This window comes from Puntigrus tetrazona, chromosome 7 (assembly GCF_018831695.1).
Source record: "Puntigrus tetrazona isolate hp1 chromosome 7, ASM1883169v1, whole genome shotgun sequence".
NCBI lineage: Eukaryota > Metazoa > Chordata > Actinopteri > Cypriniformes > Cyprinidae > Puntigrus > Puntigrus tetrazona.
The window spans coordinates 38,176,006-38,201,350 of NC_056705.1; the positions used below are offsets into that span (position 1 = coordinate 38,176,006).

The 25,345-nt window shown below is 39.2% G+C and overlaps 1 protein-coding gene across 3 annotated transcripts; it reads right to left on the bottom strand.

Annotated features, from left to right (window-relative positions):
- Nucleotides 1–446: 446 nt before the first annotated feature.
- Nucleotides 447–25,235, bottom strand: usp10 (ubiquitin specific peptidase 10). 3 transcript variants are annotated; one of them, XM_043244339.1, is made up of 15 exons: nt 24,981–25,234; nt 16,754–16,822; nt 16,292–16,337; nt 15,913–15,972; nt 13,907–15,109; nt 10,878–10,969; nt 10,653–10,762; nt 9,910–9,968; nt 9,710–9,813; nt 8,916–9,015; nt 8,607–8,787; nt 7,193–7,358; nt 6,824–6,968; nt 6,120–6,185; nt 447–3,804 (listed from the first exon to the last, which is right to left on the bottom strand). In XM_043244339.1, the coding sequence occupies exons 1-15, from the start codon at nt 24,999–25,001 to the stop codon at nt 3,617–3,619; spliced, it is 2,610 nt and encodes an 869-aa protein (XP_043100274.1). In that variant the 5' UTR covers nt 25,002–25,234; the 3' UTR covers nt 447–3,616. The 3 variants fall into 3 exon arrangements, with proteins under 3 accessions (XP_043100274.1, XP_043100275.1, XP_043100276.1); XM_043244341.1 differs by lacking the exon at nt 447–3,804 and adding an exon at nt 4,365–5,052 and having other exon boundaries at nt 24,981–25,235; XM_043244340.1 differs by lacking the exon at nt 15,913–15,972.
- Nucleotides 25,236–25,345: the final 110 nt, after the last annotated feature.

Below are 25,345 nucleotides of genomic sequence, written 5' to 3' on the forward strand. Positions count from 1 at the left end.
AACTATATTATGATATTAAAAAGAAAACACCGCATTTGATTGCACGTTTAAAAGCAACGGCCAAACCTGCATGGAGAAGCTCTTTTCCTACAAGTGATGAGACGGCCTTTACAAGACAAACAATGAGGCCACGTAACCCAGAAACTGCACACTGGACGAACAGGCAGCCAACCGAGCCACAAGTGCATGCAGACCGGCCAGAACATAAGAACTATGACAGAAATGTGGAATAACACACAAAGAAAAGCAATTTTGAAATTCAACCTACTTGGGTTAGTTTACAATACATGCTAAGGAGGAATTGCAAGGATCGTTTTTTTATTTCACGTTTGCTCGTGGTTATGCTGCACATTCCTCGTGAGAGTGGTGGGGGGCAACATGCAACGGAAAAGACTACATTGAACAGCCTCGTTCGAAAGGCTTCAGACTTGAATCTGCTATAGAAATAAAGCTTTGCCACAATTTATTTTTTATTTGAACAGTTGACAAAAGTAGAAGGCTGAAGGCCAAGGATGAGACACAGCATATAGTTTGTATTTAGCTCAATTTCCCAACGCATCAAGATCTCAGCAGACACAAGGGTTAGGAAGCACAAACCGAAAAGACAGACAGCATCTGAACTATACACCAGGACTTTCCCTGACCGACATACTGAAGGAAGAGGAAAAACTGCCCCAAAGAGTCAAACTAATACATGAAAACCAGATCTCCACCTTGAAACAGACAAAAGAAACGAACAAGACATGATGAGTGCTTCAGATGTGACCAACACATTAAAACAAACAATCAGGAACAGTGGTGATTTTTTTTTTTTTTTTTCGTTGACGAGTCAGCATGTCAACTCAAATCAGGTCAAGTTCTTGAACGGTGCATATGAAGACATCAAAGTTTGGGAGATTTGGGAGAAAAAAAAAAAAATTTTACATTTTCATCTTCTAGCAAGCGTAAGAGGCATCAGTGTCTGTTTATATAGAAGTTCTGTATCCTTTGGTTTCACGTGGGGGATGCGTTCCTTGTGTCCTTCTGTAGAGTCAAATAAACCAAATTCAAGAAGTTCAAGAGGGCGCATGGTAAAACGTGACTTGGCAACTGTAATCGAGCAATTGAAAAGGAAGAAAACCGACTGATCGTGTACACAAAATCTGACATGTCAAATGACTGTAAATGAAAATGACAAGAAAAACTGGGATTACATGGATTCGAGGGAAGATTCCGGCTGTGCTTGTGTTGCTGGGATAAAACAAGTAAATTCAGATGGATGTGAAATTCATGCTCTGCATTTCTAGAGTGGAAAGATGAGTTCACACCAGCCTAACCTGTGGTCAGAGGCAGGACTGTGCGAAGAGCTCAGCTCAAAGGATCTGTTCCTGGAAGCGACGTGTTGACTTTCTACCACGGCCGCCAACAACAAAAAGTGTGTGCATTTGTGAAGGGCTAGAATGCACATATCGCTTGTGTAAAGATTTGATACATCGAGCATAAAGCCTGAAATATTCTCAAAAAGTTGTTATTAGAGGTATATTCAGTAATAGGGTGAGGAACAAGAATGTGTGCAGAGTTTTAACACTTTTAACTTAGCGCATTTGATGATTTCAGCTACCAGTGGAGTTGTAGTAATCTCGGCTCCGTTCAACAAGACTTAAAACCCAAATCAGAAAGTGCAAAAAGCCTGCCTGTCTATACTTTCTGGGCCCAGGAAAGCAGAGCAAAGTTACTGTGTTGGTTATTAAAAAACTTTTCTGTGTTAGTGATACTTTATTTTGTGAAAAAAAAAAAAAAAAAAAAAAAAAAATCCAAATGAAATAAATAAGGTCAAGAATAGTACTTTTATAACTTTATTCATTGTTGTGCTTTAACCTTGGGTCATTTCCTTTCAAAAAATCAATTTAAATGGAACAGAAAATATGCGAATGGGGAATGAAAAAAAAAATACAATCAGGTATAATATTGATGCAAGGTCTCTAAAACAGACGTGAACATGATTTGCTGTTTGTGAACGCATGCAGTCGCTCGTGGCTCCGTCAGCCGGAGCTGATCTCACCTTGTGCGACACAGCAAAATAACTGCAGTAAGAGACATTTCTTGCTACCCATTCTGAGATATTATCCTCAGAGCTGCAACACGGAGCCTCAACGTGTATATAACAGGCTGACTGCTCGGAGCGGGCTAACATACAGAATGAGACGCAGACCAGATGTATCTCACAGCTTCCTCTCCAAACTTGGCAGGAGTGGCTCAGTTCTTGCTGCTCTACTGACATCAAAAGGCAGCCAGTGGACAGCAAATACACTTTACTCAATACAGGAAAAGAACGAACAGAACTAATGAAAGATGGCGAGAGGGCACATAAAATGAATGGGAATTATTGTTCATGATGTAGTATCGGACATCTCTGGTATCCCGCCGGCAATGAATGCGTGAAAGTACACAAAAAGCCTAAAGAACAAGCACAACCCCCCCAGGGAGCTGATCAAGGTGACCGCCGCCAAGATTCAGATTTTCTGCTTTTAATACTTTTAAAACTTAAACATCTGCAAGAGATGTGCAAACGATGCACATCTGACTTTTTTTAATCGTCCGGTTTGATATTTTAACGTGCACAAAGCTTTTGTAATCATTTATGTCCTAAAGCGCATTAAAATTGTAAGATAGTCTTTCTAATCCTACACCCAAAAGAAAAAAAAAAAAAAAAAAAAACACACCGAAGGTTTCAAACCAAAAAGCCAATTTTAGTTTTTTTTTTTTTTTTTTCAGTTTTTCTTGTTTTGCTTTTTTTTAACCATTTCAACACACTGCAGCACCCCACCTGCTATCTTAGTTTTTCCCCATGACTCAAGTGTAATCTAGATCTGAAGCATCAGAGAAATGGGGGAGAAGAGGTTGTGGTGGAGTCGGTGGAGTTGGAGTGTCCTGCTCGGGGAGTCGACAAACTCCTACATTGAGATCTACATAAATTTTGGTAGCTTGCTGGTGTTGGGCCACTTTGATGCTCTAGTCAAGAATTTAACAGGCTCCACTTAACGGCTGCAAATTAGGCTGACATCTCCTCTTGCTAAAAGGCAAAACACTTCATATTTTCTCCTATGCCATTTAAAAAAAAAAAAGTAGATTAAACAAAAACAAAAAAGAAAAGAAAAAGAATGATTTACTCCAGCAGTCCATCAGCCTCAATGGGTTTGAGTTCTTTCAGCCGGGATCCACTCTGGCCAGTCAAACATGAGGCTGTGGACGTTTGCAGTGATTCAGGTCTGTCTCTCCAAACTGGAGCGTTCTGCAGTGCTAACATTTCTCCCCTCAGCTTCTCCAGACCCACGCAGAGGGGGAAAACACTATTACAGGAAAGTATTTAGATACGTCTGATGTCTTTTCCTCTTCAAAAGAAAAAAAAAAAAAAAAAAAAAAAAATTGGAAAAGCTGGCTCTCTGGAATAGCAGGGTTGAGGGAAAAAGGACAATCGTGAAGTTGGGCAGTGTTCCTGTTGAGACACGTGGTTGTGTGTGTGTTTGTGTGTGTGTGTGTGAGAGAGAGATTGTGTGCATGTATGCATGTAAACGTGTGTTTGAATGTACGTGTGTGTTTGTGTGAGAGCGAGTGTTTGTGTGTATGAGTATGGTTTCTACAGCAGGTCCACACGACGGTAGTACAGCAGGTAGGCAGTACGCTCTGCAGTCTGCTTCACCACCTGATGCTGATTGATGATCTTCACCGCCTGGTCATCAATGCGCAGCCAGCCGTTCAGACCGATGTGGAAGACATCTGTAGTGTAGTGGCCACCCGTGGCACTGTTCCCATGGTGATAGACGACTGCGGGAAAACACAAAGGACTCAGTATGTACAAAACTCAAATTCACACCAACAGATTTTACTGCCACTCCTATAGCATGCTAGATATTTCTGTGCGGCTGTGTGAAAATACAGAGCCAGATGTGTCCAAAGTAAATCGAGAGGTTTAGCAGTTTTCAGTAGCTAAACAACGTTGCTACCTTCAGCGTTACACAATTCAACTCGTGCGGTCAAGGCGTGCATAAATCGGCTTCTTAATAACAAATCCAGAGCGGATTAGTCACATTTCTGAGTAGAATTTTCCCTCGGCTGTTGTTTTTTTACTTAAGTTTGGCTTGAGTGCAAAACAGCTTCACGTTATGTAACACTTATGAATCATCTGTTTTGAATCTAATCTTGAAGTCCAAAATAGAGAGAAATTGATTAGAAGCGTTTCACTCGTACAGCATTTAAAAAAAAAAAAAAAAAAAAAAAAAAAAAAAGGGCATTACTACATAATTATAACAGACAAAATAAAATATAGCAAGTGCAACTACATCGACATAAATGTAAACAGTTGTTGGGTTGATTGGCAGTCTCAACCATTTCTCAAATAAAAAAGCTTGACAGACGAAATTACCATTTATTACACAACTCCTGCACATTACCAAGGGATTTGATGGGCTCCAAAAACATGAGTTTTTACATAAATATGTAACTTTGAGCACCTGCAGTGTAAACGCTTCACAGACCAAAATACTGTAAACAAGCCCATCTAGGCACTTTATAAACCTCTTCTCCGACAGTGTAAACTACAACAAGCCTGACATAATGACACCATCCATCACAACATTACAATTGCACAGGAACAATGGCAGAATACAGAATTTACAAGACACATTCAACACTTATTGCAGTAAATGCTTGACATTTACAGTAAGGGAAGGAGAAATATCATGTGTGCTATATCACAGACGATTAAATGAATAGTTACGAGACAATCTCTTTATTTTCCACTCTTACCAGATGTTCAAGCACAGGAAAACAGTCAGAAAATAGGCATTGGAGAAATGTACTGGCATGGCAACTGTTGCTAGGGGTTGCTGGGAGCCTTCAGAAAGAAAAATAAACTACAATACACTCCTGGAGGTGGGGGAAAAAGGTGAACATCCCCTGTGAGGGAAGGCCATGTGTGTTTAAACAGGTCAGTATGTCACGTGTGGGAGCAGAGAAGAGAAAGACGAGGCCTAACTAGTCAGCAAATTTGAAGGGGCACGTCTTGACAGGTTGCTGGAAGACATAAAAGTATTTCTGTACAAGCCTGTCAGGTAAGCTCATATAAACAGGATTAGTATCTAACTGTGGAAAAGGTCCAAATGACAAATCATCGGGCAAGGGATTTTCCGCCATGCTTTATAGCTAAGGGCCATTCTTAGGTAACATCAGGGTGTATGGAAGTTCATAGCAAACAAGCCTAGATGTTTTTCCCTATTTCTTTAAACAATGACTTGGAGAATTCTTTTAGTATGTGATCAGATGGCCAAGACTAAGTATTAAAGTGTTACTCAGGCTAATTATTGTAAAGAGATACCCGCACTACATAGTTTGTATTTGGCTATAAAACTGACACTTTAATGTCCCCCAAGGCTCCCAATCCAGGCCAGTTGCACGAGCAAATTGATAGGCTATATTAAAATATTAGGCTATAACTTTAAGCTTTATTCTCATTTTGACTTTCTTGTAATTTTAGATTTTTTTGTTTTTGTTTTTTTTTTTTTTTTTTACATATTATAAGGAAATAGCAGTTCTTTTTATAGCAGTTATTTGAGCATTGAATTTTTTTCAGTTCTGAAGCTTCTCTATTATTTTTAAGAATAAAGTCCTATAATAAAGCCTCATTCATAATACAGGGCAGTGGCTGGATCAAACCGGAGAATTCATATCTCATGAAAGAGCTTCCACTGTAAACAAAGGTGACCAGACATGCAACTTCCCAGGGACACGTTCTGCCCAGGTTTTGGCAGTTTGCACTGTACAGATCGCAGACAAAGTACCACTTCCCACCCTCTACAGTCCCACTACTCTACAGTTTTTTTTCCCTCCAGATCTAAGGTGTGAAAGGCCAGTGCCGAAACAAGGGGTTTTTCATGACACTTTAACTTGCAGCTCATTGAAGCACCATGCTGTTTTCACATGGGACCAGTCACATCTCTCAATGCAAAAGGACCAAAACACACCTTGCTCTTATTTTTAGTTGCTTGTTCAGAGAATGTTTAGAATTTAGTGATCAATGCTCAACAAAGAGACTTAAATGTGTAGTACTAGTAGTATAACAAAATGGAATAAAACAAACATACCTGCAAAGAGCCTGTAGGTTCTTTGGCCTTTCAGAGTTTTGCCCCGCACCCCCGGTGACAAGAGATCTGAAAATCATAAATCCTTTTTAAATGCCGCAGCAATTTATGACTGGTCAACTTGAACCTAGTGTCATCCATTTGACTGTTCTGAGAGGAAACACTCAGTGCGTATAGAAAACTTAAAATTGAATGAAGAGAAGTTGTTTTAAACAGAGTCCAGATGAACTAACATACAGACTGGTATTTATATTTTCTAATTGGAGTGAGTGACATCTAGCCTACCTTAACCAGTAGGATGTCATACAGAATAGAGAAGTCTTTATAATGCTCTCTCATTAGAGCTCTTGTTTATTTTGGTCATGTTCATATTTTGTGGGGAACATGGTTTCTTTGTGGGTAGCAGAACTGAGAGCACATGTACATTTTTGCCCATAAACAATCACTCACTCCAATTTTCAAAGCATGGCTTATAGTCTTGGACCAATCCATTAAAATAGAGAGATTTCTCAAGTGAAATTGAGTAAAGGATAGAGAATGGATCTGCACAAAATGTGGAAGATGGTTGTGAAAAAGACAACAAGTAAAAGATAAAATCACTCTAGTAAATCAGAAGCACAACTGAAATCATGCAATCTCATTTAGCAGACTGCAAATGCTGCTAAAAAGTTGACAGCAGTAAAGCAGGTTCATAATGAAATAAGCACCTTTACTGATCTCCAGATCAACAGGGTAATCAATATTCTTGACCAGTTTTTGACATCCACCGGTCTTCTCAAAAACAAATCTCTTGAGGTGAAGCACCAGCACTGGAGGAAGCTCTTCAAGAGTCACTCTCCGGCTGATCTCAATCTAAAGCAAAAAAAGAGGGTTGGAAATCAGCCAGTTTGAACTTCTTCAGCATCAACATTTCAGCATTAGTTATTAAAAAAATCTAAATAACCCAACTGCAGTTAGACAGATTAATTGAAATGCAAAAAAAACCCCAACATGATTTTTGCAAATTGTTAAAATTGCTACTAGAGTTGATACTCTAGTTAATCGCACGGCCCTAGGTTACAGTTAATGTCTCGCACCTCCTGCTTGCTCTTAGTGGTGTAGCCCTGAACAGACTCCCGAGCCACCAGTATCTCCAGGGCCTCCTGAACGGTGCGGATCTTCTCTGATTGGATGTCCAGCTGCAGAGTGAAGAAGGGCTGCAAAGTGGCCGACTCTTTCGAGCTCTGCTGGTATACCACAGATCTATACATAACAAAAAGGAAAAGAAAAGTGAAAAGTGGACCAATTTTAGATTCAATAATAAACCACTTCTCCCTGTTAATACAAAGAAAGGAGAAAAAAAGGATAGGGATGCATATTATTGTCTGATAATTGCATAAAATATAAACACTGTCATTGGCCAGAAATTAAAAAATCTCAAATCAACTAACAATAAGTCAGACTAACTGAAACAAACCTGGCTTGATTAATGTAGTTGTCAAAACCTTTGAAGTACTCATCAAATACAAAAAAAAAAAAAAAAGTTAACTATTATTTACTTAATACCAAAATTAAAAATGTTTCTAACATCTGCGCCTGAGAGACTTGGCAGTGTTTCCAAACAAAAAGGATATATCAGAATCCAGTAAAATTATGTTGAAAATATCTACAAATGCGATACCAGCAAAAATACAATATCATGCTACCCTACAAGTTAATAATTATCTCTTGGGAGGGAAAAAAAAAAAAGAAGAAGAAAAAAAAAAAGAAAAAGGATAAAGTATGCAGTTTCTTAACAATGAAGCACTATGACAGCTACCACTACTATATTCATGGTGAGAAACAACTGAAATTCAGTATTAAAATGTAAAAAGCCCTAGAGGATTTAAAACCATCACAGTCCATCAAATTACAGTATGCTATTATGAATCTGAAAGCCAAAAACTGTTGGTTTCTTACAGGAAAGCAAAAGAAGGGCTTAGCTACGCAATTAAATTCTCCATCAGTCAACCAAAGACACCATAGCCAAACCATAGCCCCAAACACAGAGAAAAGGCTTCATTTAAGCCTTGACGCCCACACGTTTAGACGTCTACATTTCTGTAGCCGCCTAAATTAGCTGGGCGGTGGTGGTGAGCCACAGGGTTTGTTATTCTGCAGTGAATTGTTTGTAATGGCTGTAGCCACACAGCTTGGAGGAGCATCAGGACAGCAGGATGGGCTGAAGATGGCACCAGCCCTTGTGTCATACCACAGTGCGCAATGGGTGCCAATGAAAAGGCCAAACCCATTCCTGGTTGCAATGGCTTTTCTTATCCTCAAGTTTATTTTTCCCTTCAGAAGTGCTGCATATCTGTCTACCTCTGTGGTTTAATGCGTCAAAGAGGTCAGGTGTCTCTCAAAGCCATTACAACTTTACAACAATGGTTCTCAAGGCTTTTATAAAGATCAGAAAGTGCTTCTGAAGTTGTGTAGAACAAAATATAAGATCTTTTATGATATGTGCATCACCTGATGTGGCCACCGAATATGTCTGTGATGGGAGTGCGGATGAAATCTGCCTGCCGGGTGATGGAGGTTTTGTTTCTGGGTCCAACCTGTTCCCACTCATCATCACTGCCTTCTTCCTCTTTCTCAGCAGGATCTTCCTCCACTCCAGGCTGAGATTCAGGACCATTTGGTGTGGGGGCTTCTGCTCAGAGACAGAAAAAGACAACTTAGTTGAAGTAGTCAGAAATATATATCATCTAGAATGGACAGAACACCAGTCAAGAACCTGATTTCCCAAGCAATTAATACTGAAATAAGAAGAGAACGTACTCTCTTCCTGTGGAGAGATAAGTTTCTTCAGTGCCAGCATTTCCTCATGAAGTCCATTTAAAATGAAACCAAGGTACTCCTCTGCATCCTCCTGGCGACCCTGAGGAAAAAAAACCCCACAAAGATCATTAACGCATGCTAACGGTGCCAGTACTCATCCACCACACACTTTGACTTTGTTTCAAACTAAAATAAGTTACCAGTCAGACAATGACTAAGCTTTTGAATGAAGTTACTACTTTCAGAAAGTAGTGGCTTCCAAGGAACCATAAAGCTTAATGACTAAATGACCACATTATAACGGAATTCAATAAATGCAAAGCATAAAGAACAGGAATAAATTTGAAAGAAAATCTTTTAAATCAACTGTCAAGTGTCACATGTACGATTGCGGGAAGCCAATTCCGTCTTGACCTGATGCCATCAGTCCCCTATAATACACTCTTGCTCGTCCACATCCAGAAGACTGCATCCAAATATTCAGCTCATTAACTGAGGTCTTTATCTTTCAGCTTTGGTCTTGTTAATTTAATCTTTCAGACTCACGCTCCTCAGTGAATGTACAGACAGACACAGAAATGAAACTGGAAGGTCTTGTCCTTACTTTGTGTAGAGATGATAAACTAGTAAATTGCTGGTGGTAATTACTAGCAAAAATGGCATTAACTAAAAACTACTAGTTGTAGTTTTCTTAAGATAAGAGACATTCAAAACATGTACCACTGGGCACCCTTGAGGAACAAGAATTAAGCAAATGTCTTTATTAAAAACAACCCAGTTTTCATAACGCTCACCTTCTCAGAAAGGCTTGATTTGATGAGGGTGAGGAGTTTATAGATGTATGTGGGTTCAAACGGCAGACCCACTCGAAGATCTTTCATTATCTTCTCTCCAGCAGCTATTGGGAAAAAAAAAGAAGATAATAGTATTACAACCTATAAATAAAAAGCAGAGTGTAAAAACATTTAATCAATAAACCCTGGAAAGATTTTACCTTGCAGTTTAGCCTTGGAAGGTACAGGCATATTGCTGAACTCATTCACAAGCCGAACACTACAAGAAAAAAAAAAAAGGATCAAATAAAAAGTTCCTCTAATTTCACTGCATACGGTAAACAACTTGAAACAATTACAAGTCTTTGGTGCCTATTAGCTAAAAGCAGTACTTTTCAGTAATTTATAAGTAGGCAATAAGCATTTCAATTTTTTTATTTTTTTATTTGCCGCATTCTGCGCAAACTTATGTTGATTAATTGAAGTCGATCAGAATAGTTCAGCAATAGTGAAGTCCACATATTTTAATGTTTCCATCTTAATCTGAAACTTGGAAGCAAACTAAAAGATAAGACTGTTAATTTATTATAAATGATACATCTGGTATCAGTGCACAAACAGATGCTTCACTTCATATTTCACTGCAGTTAAAAACAATCGAAACCTGTAATGATTTATTCAGAATGGAGATTTTTTTCAGTTAATTAGAAACCAATGCATGCCGTGGATGTTTGATCCTTTTTTGGTCCGAAAAAAAAGATGATTTGGTAACAATCCTGCATTACTGAAAACTTTAAAACCCATCACTTGTGCTTAGAAATAATTTTGGTCTAATGCTTGTAAACGAACAGAATGGATATCAAGTTCTGACTTATTCCACATTCAGTCCACAACACTCTTCCCATTGTGTAAAAACTGAAATAATCATTGCTTAATTAGGGCATCAAAGCAGCCTAAAACTTACAAGTTATCCATCATGGGTGTGGATGTGCAGGGTCTCTGAGTCTCAGTGAAAAGGGGAATAGACTTCATCAGATGATACATGGGGGGACATGCAATCAGGGCCTGCAGGGTCTAAAGCTCAGTGTCAAGGAAAAATAAACATTCACGACAAGACAGCTCGATCAATTCAGTATTGTTTAAGCAACATCAATAAGACTGAAAGAACTGAAGCAGAGAAAAAGGATACAGCATTGATATAGCACCAGTTTCCCTTGTTAATCAGTCCTCTTGGTTGCAAAGACACCGGTTTGTGTATCAATTTCACATTCTCGATTAATTCTGACAAATGGAAAGAAAAAAAATGAATCATGTTCACGGATAAAATACTAGGGATGTACAAAACTAAAAATCTTTTAATTAATTAAATTTAAGTAATAGGTGGGTTGCCTGTCTTTATTAAGCTTCGCATGAGTAAGCGTTTCTTTGGAGGGCATTTACATGAAACGTTTTGCCACTCAAATGCAACATTTGATGAAGACACAAATATAGACATGTCAATCTGAAGAATAAGAAAAAGGATGTGATGTCCATCACTCTAACCTTGCAGCATGTGGCACATGCACATGAAGCTAATTGTGGCAAAAATGAAGAGAATTTTGTACCACCCCTAGGAAGGGAGACTGAAATAATGGTTCAACTCCCATGGTAACGTGGAAACTTGAATCAATTGATTTTGGAATAGAATTGAAGTGACATGATATTTAAAAAGGGACTTGGAAAAAGTAACTATTTGGCTACTGGCTAACAATGGCCTGTGTGGCCTAAGTAAAATAAAAAAATAAGGCAATTGATTTCTAATTATGATGAACTGCACGCAACAGAAAATACGAAAGTAAATGGGACCAATTGTTATTACATGTTGATTTTGAAGTTAAACAGTCAGCAATGGTAATATTTAATGTTTCTATCATTTAAGCCTGCAGCTTTGTCCAACTGTGGCTGGAGAGCTTTAAACCAGGACACATCACATTCACAACTAACTCAAAACAGCAGCTAGAGCCCAAATCCAATTGGGGAGCCTTAAAAAAAGAAGCATAACAGCACTCTGTAGATTTACTCTGAAAATTAAAACTAACATACAAGGGCAGCCAATGGTCAGGACAAGAGCTGAGATTCCACTCCACTGCCTGTCCAAGTTTCTTTCATCAAAAGGTTAGCCAATGACAAAAGAAATGCTGACAGAAAGACACTTCTTTCACAATCACTTATTTGCACAAGAATATGTATCATAAAAACACATCCACTAGATCATAAATCCCATCCCCATTAGCAGCTGTGAAGAAAAACATCTGAAATACAGTCATATAAATGCCATCAATCAAGCAGACACTCTTCCTGTTAAGCAACAGAACATTTACGCAGGAGAAGAGTCTAGAATGTTTGAGTGTCACATAAGACAGTGCTGAGATCAGTAGAATGTGCCCGCTCATAATACGGCAAGTCTATACAATAAACCAGGCTGTCATTTTAGAAGTCAGATTTTGAAATTATCACTGTTATCTTGCGCAAGAATTCTTATATTTGAGGAACAGCAGGGGAAACCCAAATGAGGAGTTCTTGCAGAAGAGAGTCCCTGCGATTGGTTACAAGGTCACAAAATCAGGGTCACGGTTGTTTAATGAGCAGCAGCCACTGTAGCAAATCAGCACCCGAGCTCTGGATGAGAAACCACTCTGATTTTGTATTTCAGATGCAGACAGACCAGGGTTCCCATAAATTTTCTTTGAGCATTAATGTTGGAAATATGATGGGTAAACACAGCACCTGGGTGGGCCTTTTCTCAAGATCTGTCATGATTAGATGTGGAAATGTGGTTTTTAAAAGAATTATGAGCAAATAAGCCCTAAGAACCGGTCTGAAGTGTTTAGAACCCACAGAGGTGGCTCATGGGTGCTGGCAGCAGATATGCAAAACATGCTGCTGCCATCTTGTGGACATAAACATGAACCTCAGAGAATGAAATGGTTTCAATAATTTAACTTTGTGCTATTATTCACTTATGCTCTTATTCCAAACCCACATGCTGTCATTTCCCTTTCTGAAATACAAAAGGCAAATCTAAGGAACATTTACTCAGCATCCTATTATATACAAGGGATCACTGGGTGAACCAAAAAGTACATTCTTTTCTGCTATATTTATCTTGACAGATGCAGTCACAATAAAGAGCCATTGTATACAAAAGAGCTGTGTGAAGATTCTTCAAAATGTAAAATAAATAACAGAATGGCACATGGTTTGTTGCAAACAGTAAGCTTTTCAGAAAATCAAGATGCGATTCCATTTAAAAAGATGAACACTAAACATTTAAATTCTATATAAGCTAAAATTGTTAATAAAAAAGGACATTTCAACCCAAACCAAGATTAGTCATTTGAATATAAGCTGGGGCCTTGATCATATGAACCCCACAAATTTAAACTTATTACTCATACTCATTTTGCTCCAAATTCATAAGAATCCTTCTCTTCAAAACAGAAATAAAGACTTTATATCCAAAAAATGTTTATCACTATTTAAGGTCTGTTGGACCAAAACACATCAAGAAGTCAACGTAAATGTAATGCATATGAATCAATCAGTTCAAAGTCCTCTAAAGAAACATTATCACTATATGAACAGAATTTAGATCAAACATCTGTTTCCCACATTTAATATGCTCCATATGTGCAATGATCCTAATTTGATCAGGTTACAAGTATCTCTACATTTTCAAAAAACATCAAATGACCTGTCCAACTAATGCTAGCATTTACCAATTCTGTTCCTTTCTCTCCCTCTATAAAAACTTGGTTATGTATACTGTACTTGATTAACAGGCTTGCCATAGCTCTTGTTTACCATTCGTCTCTCGTTGGTTTGATTGCATCTATTGTCCTCCTCATTTGTAAGTTGCTTTGGATAGAAGCGTCTGCTAAATGATTAAAATGTAAGCTCTTGACTAAATACCTAAATAAAATAATTGTTTCTCGTGGAATACTTTAAGTAGGTCTTTGCAAACTTTAAAAGTAAACATTTTAGTGGAACAGGCTTTCAATAAGAGGATAAGAGTTTTCTTAGATCGGTAGATGCATAACTTCTGGTGTGAAGAATATACAAAGTCTGATTGATTTGGAAGAACAAGAGGGTAATGACAATTTGTATACAGATGTTATGTGCAATAAGGCATTTAAGTTGTTGACTCAAAACCTCTAACACTGGCGTGTCACATTTTACCTGCCAATTTTGGGGCCATAGGATCTTCAGACACGGGGACGGGGCCCTCGCGCACCTCATTGGCCTTTTCAGGCAACTCTGAGGCTGCCGGAGGGAAAGTGACGACAGCAGGCACGCTCTTCACCTCAACGTAAGCCTGAGGACCTCCAGGCAGTGGCTTGGAGTTGTGGAAGAGGCTGGCCCAGGATTTTGGGGGGTTGGCCACAGGTGCTGCATGGGGACCAGGCGAAACTACCGGCTGAACTTCAGAGTCTAAGGAGAGAGGGGTTACAGAGGAAGCTGGCGGCACCTCGCCTGTTTCAGATGGGTCTTGGAGTCCGTCTGTGGCTCCGGCAGCCGAGGCAGTCTCTGGCAGCCCGTTAGTCTCCCCCGAGCTCTCTGCCTCCCTCTCATCAGTAGTAGCAGGAATTGTGGTTGTGGGGGTGGCAACAACAGCAGCAGGGGGAAGAGGAGATGGTGGAGAGGAGCTGTGTCCTCCGTTACCCAGGAGTACTGGACTCTCTAGAGCTAGGGGTTCTGCATGTTGCTCTGCAGTCCTGGCACTATGTGCCACCCCACTGCTCTGAGAGGACGAAGATGAAGTAGACAAAGAAGCTGCACCATTTCTGTCTGACAAACAGGCAGCTCCGCTCGACAAGTCCAATGTTGAATTGTCAGGGCTTTCACAAGTCCTCTGATGGGAAAGAGGGGCGGTTTGGGGTGTGGATGTGCTGGATGTTATAGAATTTGGGGGGATGAGCTCAGCCCCAGATAACACGTCCCCTACCATGTCCTCTGAACCCATGAGTGGAGCATTTGGAGTATGTCCGTTAACCAGACCTGAGGCCCCGACTCCATCTGTGGCCACACCGGTGCTGTTGCTGTTGGAACCTTCTAAGTAATTGTAGTATCCCGGCGGCCGTTTTTTCTTTTTCTTACGTTGTCCTAAGCCGCCCGAAACCCCATCCATGTCTGAGCAGGTCTGGTGGCTGCCCAAGGTCTCCGAGTTGCCACAGCACAGGGAGTTGAAGTCGGTGCCATCTGGGATATCAGCGACCGGCGTGGCTGTGGAAAGGGCCTTCTGAGACGGTTGGCAGCCTAAGATGAACTCAGGGGCCTGAGGATTAAGAGTGCTGGAGACCTTGTACAGCGAGTCCTTCACTGCCACAGGCTCCGCATTCATTACCTCATCCACGCCAAACTCGATATGCTGGTAGTCCTCTCCTGCTGATCAAAACATCTCAGTTAGACTGATATACATGTAAAAAGGCTCATTTCTAGAGGGAGACTGTTGATTTTAATTTAGTTCAAGTTTTTAGTTATAAATCTTAATTTGTTTTCACAGCAAATGTAGTAAAAATAACAAATCTGATAGGATACATATGAAGTAGTTGTGGTACTGAACTGTGCAGACTAAGCAGTGAAGGATAGTTTGAAGTGAATGAAACAGCGTTAGTCACAATTACTGTAAGACTTTGAGTCTTAAAAGTAGCCAGTAATCAGCGAAATCAAAGCAACCTGAAGTCATCATAGGAACAACATCCCAAGCAATGGATAAATAAATAGATAAGACCACATCCTCTGTTAGTATTCATTTTAGAGGTTTTATTTTAGGAAAGCATGAAGGACGGAGTCATAAGCAGGTTGTGGACTGTCAAGACTCCACATTTTCAGGTGGAGTTAGAGTTCCATGAAAGACGGTCCTTGAAGCCATATTCTTAGTCCACTCTCGAGATGTGATGGCTTTTGGAAAAGTTTCCAGAAAAGTAATAATAATAAAAAAAAAATATCAAAAGCCTCCCGTCAACTCCAAGCACTGCAGGTAGATGCGTATGTGTGCCAGTCAGAGGCCTGGCAACTAGGCATGCAAAGCTCCGAAAATTACATGGACAGGCAAGAATAAGAAGTAAGGGTTTAAGGTTGATAAAGGGGAAGGTTAAGAAAGCGGTCAGTGTTTAAGACCTGAGTGTTGAGTTCTGCAACAAAAACAGAGGAATAAGGCACTGTGTAGTGGACCGAAAACTCACCGCAAACCTGCCGTCTCAATGATTCCGTTATGTAAGGCACAGCAGGAGTGCAGTAACCTCCTAAATAATTAATACAGATGAGGGTGAAGGTCACAACTACCTGAGAGGGCAATATGATACTGTCCTGGGAAAGATTATTAGAACTACAGAGATGGGCATGTAGCCTAAGGTGGCTTATATTAAACTCAGTGATGAATGAAGACCATTCTACCAATTAAGGATTAGGATGTGAACAGGACAGATGAACATTATAAAATATGTTTTCCATGTGTCAAAAATCATTGTGTGTTTATGTGACAGTAATTGTGGTGAAGTAACTTGTAATCTATAACTCATATCTGTACTTGTAGCAACATTTAAAGTGAGGCTTTGATCTTACCTGAGGAATGGCTGACGCAGGAGACTTTATCATTGAAGGGGGGAAGCTGATAAGAAATTTATACGAGATCACTCAGTAACATCAAGTCAATAAAATGTGTGTATATACACACACAAACCTTTATAACCTACAAATTTAAATTTAATTTGAAATGAAAAATTAAACTAGGGTAGAAATGCTATATTTTGAAAGTGATCTTTAGTTTTGTGGTTAACTGTTGCATGTGACAATGGGAAAAGTGGAAATTACAAAAACATTATTATTTTACATATTTGAAGTTTACAAAAACAAGCTTCACCATATCCCAATATCTGTTAACAACTGTTTTGAGAATAAAGGAAATTATAAAATGATCAACAAATGTGTAATTACTCCTAAAAATCTTAAAGAATGATTTTGTAATGGGTAACCTTTAACATTTAATGTGTGTTTAGGATGAATTTACGTGTGTGATTATTTTACCTCAACGTAACAGCGGGGAGTCACAAAGAACTGATTGAACTCGTCTGGACTGAACTCCCCAAAGATGTACTGTAGGGGAAAAAAAGAAAGAAAGAAGAAGTAGAAGTAAATAACGTTAGGTGTACACTTAATGATTGCTAGATATATTTTAACTTGTTAACATGTTAATTGCAAGCATAATCATTTACTAAAATAATGGCACACCATAACACTGAGGTGGGTCTTTCTGGCGTCACTCGGCACCACAATGAGTCCATTATTAAATTCAGCCCACTTATTTATTAAAACAATTAAAGCACTGTGTATGAGGGTATGTGAGGACATGGCAGCCATCATTATCGCATGATTGCAACATCAGGTTGGGTGAAAGTAAAGAGCAAGTTGGAAACTGATGAGTCATGCTGCGTGGCAATATGGCTCCCTCATGTCCCACTTTACAGGGCAAAGCAATTGCAGAGACAGACCCTTCAAGCACTCACTTTGGCCAATGTGTAACATTGTTTGAGAACAGATATTTAAACATTACTGAATATATCGTGAAGGTTTTAACATTGTGATCTGACTTTTACAACCTGTGATCTGACTTTTAATTCCCTAGACTAAACAAGCACACCAGATGAATTGAAAGTGTGGTTTACAACAGAACAAGTCAGAAGTTTGAGTGACATCAAAAGATTCATCAAATATGCACCAAATCATTAACTTTATTATATATAATAAAAACAGAATAAAGAGTGAAAAGCAGCAGAATATATGTATGCATCTTTTAGCACGTCAATATATTTTCTCATGCTACCAATGGGTCAAGATGCGATCTAATTGACACGATTCCTGCCGGTCTCCTGACCTCCAAATTCCACAGCTTCAATCGCATATTTGTCATGCTATCTTTTCAAATAACAAATCTTCTCCACTGATGCGTGATACTGGTCAGATGAGAAAACACATGACATTATTACTTGACAGTAATTTTAAATATTGCCAAAAATTGTATGCTCCATATAAACAAGGATTTTATTGTTCAATCACATTCTAGGAAAAACTAGGAATGTGCAAAAACAAATTCCTAAAAACTGAATGCTACTTGCATAGTGTATCTTATGCAAGATTAGACCATTCACGTTTCTAAGCATGTGTTTACAAAAGGCAACGGAACAGCAAAACAGAACCATCTCGAGATGCATTTGAAATGTAAAAATTTATTACTGTTGAGGTGTCCACCAGATAAAGGCAATAATAGATGGCACTCATGCCTTTTTTCCTTTTTTTTCATAGATGTGGCTGTCACGATAACCGAAATCTCGCAATACTGCGCTATTGACAAGCCTAACTGCAGAGGAATGCAACAACCGTGCTATTTGCATGTTTCTTTTTCACAAGGTTTCTCATTTCTCTTTTAACACTTAAGCCTAAACAGACAGTGAATGAGAGAGCGAGAGAGCGGCTGATCGCATGTGATCACCTGCGTCTGTCCTTCAGGTCGAATCATGTATATTTGTGAAAGTCATGTCCAAGGAAAGCGAAAGTTAAAATGATTTGGAACAGTATGTTTCATTACATCTCTCTTTGAATGAATCAGCATTTTTCTGTGTGTGCATGAATGGCTTAAAATCTCTCTCTCTCTCTATATATATATATATATATATATATATATATATATATATATATATATATATATATATATATAAAAAAATATGCGCTGTAATACCGTCTACACTGCACAATTAAGCCACTCAAAATGACAGTGACAGTAATAATTATATTATACATATATAATATTAGAAATAATCAACTACTCTTACTGAACAGCTTACAAATAGTGGAGGACTAACCAATACACTAAGCTAAAAATGTTTTTAAAAAAGGCCCAATTTGTACCCCTTAGCCCTTTCCTGTACTCCTCCGTTTTGCCCGTTCACATGAAGGGGAAGGGGTGCCTCAATTCTCTTGTAGTTGGAAGGGGAAGGGGAAGGGCTAGATAGTCCTTCAAATGAAGATTTTTCAGGACCACACTACAAACGAAAGAGCATAACCCAGCTACAGCGGCAACATGGCTGCCCATAAATGAAGATGCATAAATGTAAACATTATTGATATTAAACAGCAGGATTCAGTTCCATAGAAAAACATTGGAAGACCTGAAGCCTGTATTGTTTTTATGGGGTTCATGCTTCAAAAAAAGGAAAAACAGTGTGTCTGGGGTACTTGTAACACTGATTTCAGGTAACCTGAGAGAACAGGAAATTTTATTAGTCAATTATAACTTGGTTTATGGACCTACTAATGTAAGACAACAGTGTTACATTGCACGTCCAAGATGTTTCCGCGAATATCAACAATGCGATGTTGCTTACCTAAATTATTTGTTATAGTCCATTTGTTTTGATTTCTGCACAGGTCTCTCTCAGACACTCGCTCAGTATGCGCTAGTGTCCTCTGGCACAACATACATTATCAGTAATAGTATGAGTAACGTCAAAACAGGCCGGCCTGGAATCTGCAGACTGGCTGGCCAGTCACTAGTCAGGGCCGATAATGTGGAAAACCGGCTAATTACGGTCCATGGCAGATCAATTGGTGCATTTCTAATTTAAATAGCCGAGAAGCACCCACCTGAGCATTTTGCAGCATGCTTTCAGAGTTCCTATGAAACCCTCCACCTTCCCCAGCTCCACCTGTATAGATCTGCTGCAGTTTATTTAATATGCTATTTATGCACCTGCAGAATGCATCATATGCATTGGAAGTAGCAAGTTCCTATGCTTGCAACAACAACAATCTACAAGAAATACAAATACACAGCAGTAGTTTTGGGCTGTATGGCCAAAACTTTATATCACTGTATTTTACAAAACTATACTGTTTTCACAGTATATTATGGGATTTTTAAAAAAATATATTAGCATTACCATATCCATTACAATGCTAAAATCATTAGAGAGTTGAAAAATTCACAAAGAGATGTATTGGCCATTAGGACTATAAATACATGATGTCAGCTTCATTAATACGTGACTCGCGCAGAAAAAGCCATATATCCAGAGAAGCAGCTGAACTCATGGTGCTATCTGTAACTGAGTCAACAGAAGATAGAAAGTTTTGAATGAGAAAACACTTGACTGCAACAATGTATCGTTTATCTCTCTAATCAGTTGATTTTTTTTTTTTTGCATATGGAACATCTTCTGCCTCGTTCTGCGACAAAAAGCTACAGATCACAAAAGGAAGAATTTGACTGGTATTTTGGAGGAAGAAGGGTGATCGCTTTTCTTGGACAACAGGTTTCAGCACACAATTACTGCATTTGCATTACTATAAAGGGTAGGTTCAGGGCTGTGCTAGGCATACACTTTGGAAAAGTGTAAATTTTTTATTATTGTCAAATTGTACTACCTACTATTTTTTTTTTTAATAAGAGGTAGCAAAACCTTACAGGGTAGCACAAACCAAAAAAAAGCGGCAGAACAACAATGCACTACGTGTTTTTTTCCAATTGACGATGGAAAACTTTCAAGCATTAATTGCACTATTTGAGAAACGTAAGCCTATTTAGAGCATCAAAATTCTGAAAAGTGAATTTAAGACATTAAGGACAGATAGGAGCCCTGCAATTGACAAATTCATTGTAGACTAGCTGTAATTCACAGAAATACATTGCAGCGACAGAACTTTGATCAGTGTTCGTTCTGTGGACACAATTGAGCCTATTAGCTTTACTAACTTCACTAGCTTGCCTTGTTGTGTTGGATTTACAGCACCATATATTGGTCTGACATGTAAACTACATTGTTTTGAGTTGGCTTCAGTGAGTTCTTGTGTCCTCAGAAAGTTTGTTTACAGAAGAATGATAAAAAAAAGAAAAAGACTGGATAGGAAAGCTCTGGCTTTGGGTGGTTGAATCCTTAGTCAAATATACAACAATCAAGTAATAATGAGTAAAAGATACTTTGAAAATATGGCAACATTTTGTCTTTATATCAGCTGTTAGAACAGCTAACATAACCTGGAAACCAGATCAACCAAATGAAATACTGATGAATGAAATATGCAAATTGTTACATTAAGATTCCCTAAATAGTTAACAGATTACCCCAAAAATTAGTTTACACAAACATATCAGTTTTCATATGGGTATAGTATCCACTTTCCAACAGATACTTGAGTCCTTCACTGAAATGACTGTACATGCGTAAACGGTAGATAAACAAATACACCCTATTGATGATTGTCTTAATTTTTATTTTTGTCAAACACAGTGTCGTGTTGATACTAAATGGCCTTCTTGGGTATGAAAAGTACCTCTAGACATGAGAGAATGCATGATTACAACTGACCAGCAACTATACATTTAAGACTACTATATTAGTTACGATATTGCTATTATTACAAAGTTTTCTTAACCAAGACTGGCAACTGGTTGAAGGCCTACAGCCTTCAGCTGTCTTGGGAGTACTTTGTTCTTAATACATGGCATCTGGTCCTATAATGGTTAGACCATCCTGCAGATAACCTGCTTTCTCTGTGAAGGCTATAATTACCTTAATCCTGCGAGCACTAACAGCGTAACTGAAAGACTCCTGAATTTAGTTAAGACTAATCACTACACTGACCATTGAGTAACATTAAAATGATTTTTCTTTTTTTTAAAAAAAGCTTACATCTCAGTAACTTCACGTTCGTGCCAGTCTGTAGGTGAACTGAAAATGTCAAAGATGAAAAACTCAACGGTCTTTGCAAGCGTGCACATAATACCCCTTCACATTCACCACTAGCTGCATGAAAAGGGAGAGCAAGAAAAAAAAGAAACTGCAGTTCAAGCACATGTAACTGTTTGCGAATCACCAACCTACACTGCTGAAACGGCACCACAAGGGACAAACAGCAAGCCGTAATCCAATGGCCTCTGGATGGCGAGTACACAACAGAAAGAATGTCTCTTTGCCCCTTTTTCCACAGGCGTGCCGCACGTACCACACTAAGCTCCCCATCGCTGTTCATTTGGACTGGGGATTACCACAAATTAGCCATCTGCATTATTTCAACATGCTCTGGTGATAACACGCTCACACACACTTTCATGAATGAGAAAGAGACGTGAGTGACGCAAGGGAGGAAGTGTTAAAGTCACCATGAAATCAAAGTTAACTATTCTTTATTAGTTTATGGAGTAGTGCAGTGATTACAAATGAGTCATCCACACGTACTTAAACTCATGTGCCTTCATAGGTTTTAAGCAAAAACATTTTTACACTTCACCTCACCAACATCCCACTATTCCATCAACCTGTCACTCACAAGAAATCACAGCAATCAGCAAACAATCCAATCATAGACAAAATCAAGACCAGGCCTACTTATTTGAGAATGAGTTTAACTAAGATAGACCAGAGAATAGTGAAAAAAGGCAAATCACAACTTTAGTTTTGTTGCTTAATTTAAATCGTTTTAAAATACCCTTTAAATTACTTTATCTTTCAATGTGTTAAACTTCATTTACGAAGATAAAGAAAGAGCTGCTGCGAATGTGGTTTTATGTAGAATGTGTCATCCCCCCACAGATAAAGACAAGAGGAGTCACTGGATTTTCTGGTTTCAGACCTTCCCTTAAGAAGAATTGCCTAAGTTCTCCCATCACCACAAACAGCCAGTGCCAAATCCCAACGCTTACAGATTCTTTTTTTATGCTAGAGCAAGACCTTTTTTATTGCTCAAGCCAGCAATAATGTCAAATCTATGCAGGTCAAGCAAATCAAATCAGACCTAAAACCAGTTACTGATTCAACATATCCACCAATGCTTCTCTAAAAGCAACAAATCCCCTACATATATACACACTCAGAATGCTATGAACAAAGTTTCACTTTTGTGCTGCTAGCCTAAAACCTGCTGTACCATTTCAATTGTGGTGCCATCATCCCACATGCCAGCTCACTGAGCTTTTAAAGCAGATGTCATCATACTTGGAGAGTGCCCATCGGCTGCCTGCATTTTTTTTTCTCCTCATTTATCTATAACAGGCTACAACTGAGGGATATCCTCTAAACTTGGCACATCAAAAACTGCCCCACCCAGAATTGCAGTACATCCCATTTCCATTTTCAGGGCGCCTTTTCATTACAAGACTTGTCTTCATCAAATTCATCTCACATATTCAATCCAACATTGCCTAATCCTTGTAAACATTGTTTGCAAAGACTGTCACGCCCCATTAATAGACACATTGCTCACAACGCTTTGTAATGGTTGAAAGTGTGACCAATGCCAAGGGAATCTAAGGGGTACAGAGCAGCATGCATGTTAAGCGTGCACTTGAGTAAGTCGGAAACTATTGTTTACATGATGTGGGATTCCAACAAGGCTGTGAATTTATTCTAAATCAGTTGACTAATTTCTGTTTGACATGTGTGTATGCAGCCGCAGCAGTTACAGTTAGTCAAAGTAAACCAGTCGACTAAAAATAATGCAGAGGTGCATATTAGTGCTCAACCGATATGGCTTTTTTTTTGAAGGCCAATGCCAGTATCTCTATGCTGGCCTGGCCTATATAAAGATGACTTTACACACCAATTTAAAACCATCAAATGACATATGATGCTTTTCACACATTTACAAAATTATTTAAAAATCTATTGCAAAGACAAATTAAATTTTCTACTGAAACCTAGTCGTTTTGATCATTTTCCCCCTGAAACGGCTAGTTCATGTTATCAAAAACGACTTGAGCATGAACAACTTCCAAAACGACAGTGATCAATTTCCTCATTTTGAGAATCGTTTTATTCCCACCTTGCCTAAATCAAAAAATGGCAAACCTACAGAAAAACAAGTGCCATAAATATGACAAGCACTCCATCAGACCACTGAATGTGTGTTTTTATGGAGTGTACTAATCTTATTGAGGGATTAAATATTAAATACTCGTTTGTACTTGCTGAATACTGATGGTATATGGTTCAATATATAGTGTTTCTTTTTTTATTACCAACAAAGGCAAACACTACAAGCCTTTTGCATGAGTAATTACTTTAGTTCTGTGTGTATATATATATATATATATATATATATATATATATATATATATATATATATATATATACAGACAGATAGATAGATATAGTTCTTGGCGGTATATCAGCCAACTGCTAACGTGTATTCATATCTAAACAGAAATTTGCTATGAACATGGCAGTGACAGTAAGTTAATGCTAAACGTAACACTGTAAAAACTACATAAAACTACTTTAAAATCAAACCAGGTGAAAAAAGCAACTCAAACATTCCCGAATAGAGAGAAAACAGCCATATTCTTTGTTTACACGAACACTGACAGCTAGCCCGGCTAACTAGCATTTTGACAGGACCTCGTGCCTCACGTATCTAGATTACTTATTAGAGCACTTAACAGCAGCCAAGCATCTTCCAGTCACCATAACGTTACTCTTAACTTCACCTACTCGAGAATCCCCAATCTTTAACCATATGGCAACCCGATACGAGGCAGCGCCACAAACTATTAAACTTTACGAAAGTGCAAAAACTCGAAGGCAGCATAGCGCGGTTTATATAGAAACGACAGCCCCGTTCAGAACGTTAACACACTCGTTTATTTAGGGTCTTAAAGAAAGCATTGAGACGCTATCGTCCGGCATGTGGCTAACAGTTAGAGCTACAATGATGTAGCATCTCCATGGTGCCTTGTTTAAAGTTAGCGGACTGCAAACCCGCTCTAAATCCGCTAAAAATATACTCTGGCAGTAACGAGCTGTCACTGGCGGTGTAATTGACGCCACGGGCGCCATAAATAAGCGAAAAACTCAAACGAAAGAGTTTGAATGAGCTTGAAGGCAGGAAGCGATACCGCCCCCAATCAACAGGCCTATTATACTACATTAGCCACACGACACGACTCTATTTTAACTAGCTTGAACTGAAGACACTTTGCAGAAACGTTTCGTATCTCCTTACCGAGCTCGGAGGAGCGGGGTGGACGCGGGCTGTCCGCCAGAAACGTCGCCAAAAGCGCGGTACGATCACAAACGCTCGCCTGCTAATGACCGTTATTAACGCGTGGCCAGGCCGCTGCAGCAGCGCGTGGGCCACGCACCGACCCGCGGCCAAAAAACACACTCCGACAGAAAGCGACTCACAGCGCGAGACGCAACACGCACCCCGCGCGCCATCGCGAGCTAAAACGCGCCGTTAAAAGGAGGCAGAAGCGTTTTCCTACCTGGTTGCTGTGCGAAGCCATGCTCCCGGTGAGATTTCTCCACAATCACTAGATGAATGTTGTCTCGGGGGGGAAGGTGAGTCTGTAGTACTTGGTTTTACCGGTAAAGGCCTACTGTGACATGGTTTCCATTTTGCTAAGGTCTGTCATACGGTGGTTTTACTCAGGTTTAGTTCTACTACTCCAGCATATCACGCCGTTTCCCCCACCGTCGCCGCCATCTTTATCTCGCGCCTGTGTGCTGCTCGAGCGCGCGCCCTGCTAGATCGTGTGCGTGCGCCGAGGGCGGGCGCGCCAAAATGACGTGCAAATTCAAACTTGCGCCGGGGTTACTGTAAGCGGTTTTAGTCATTACCTCACAAATA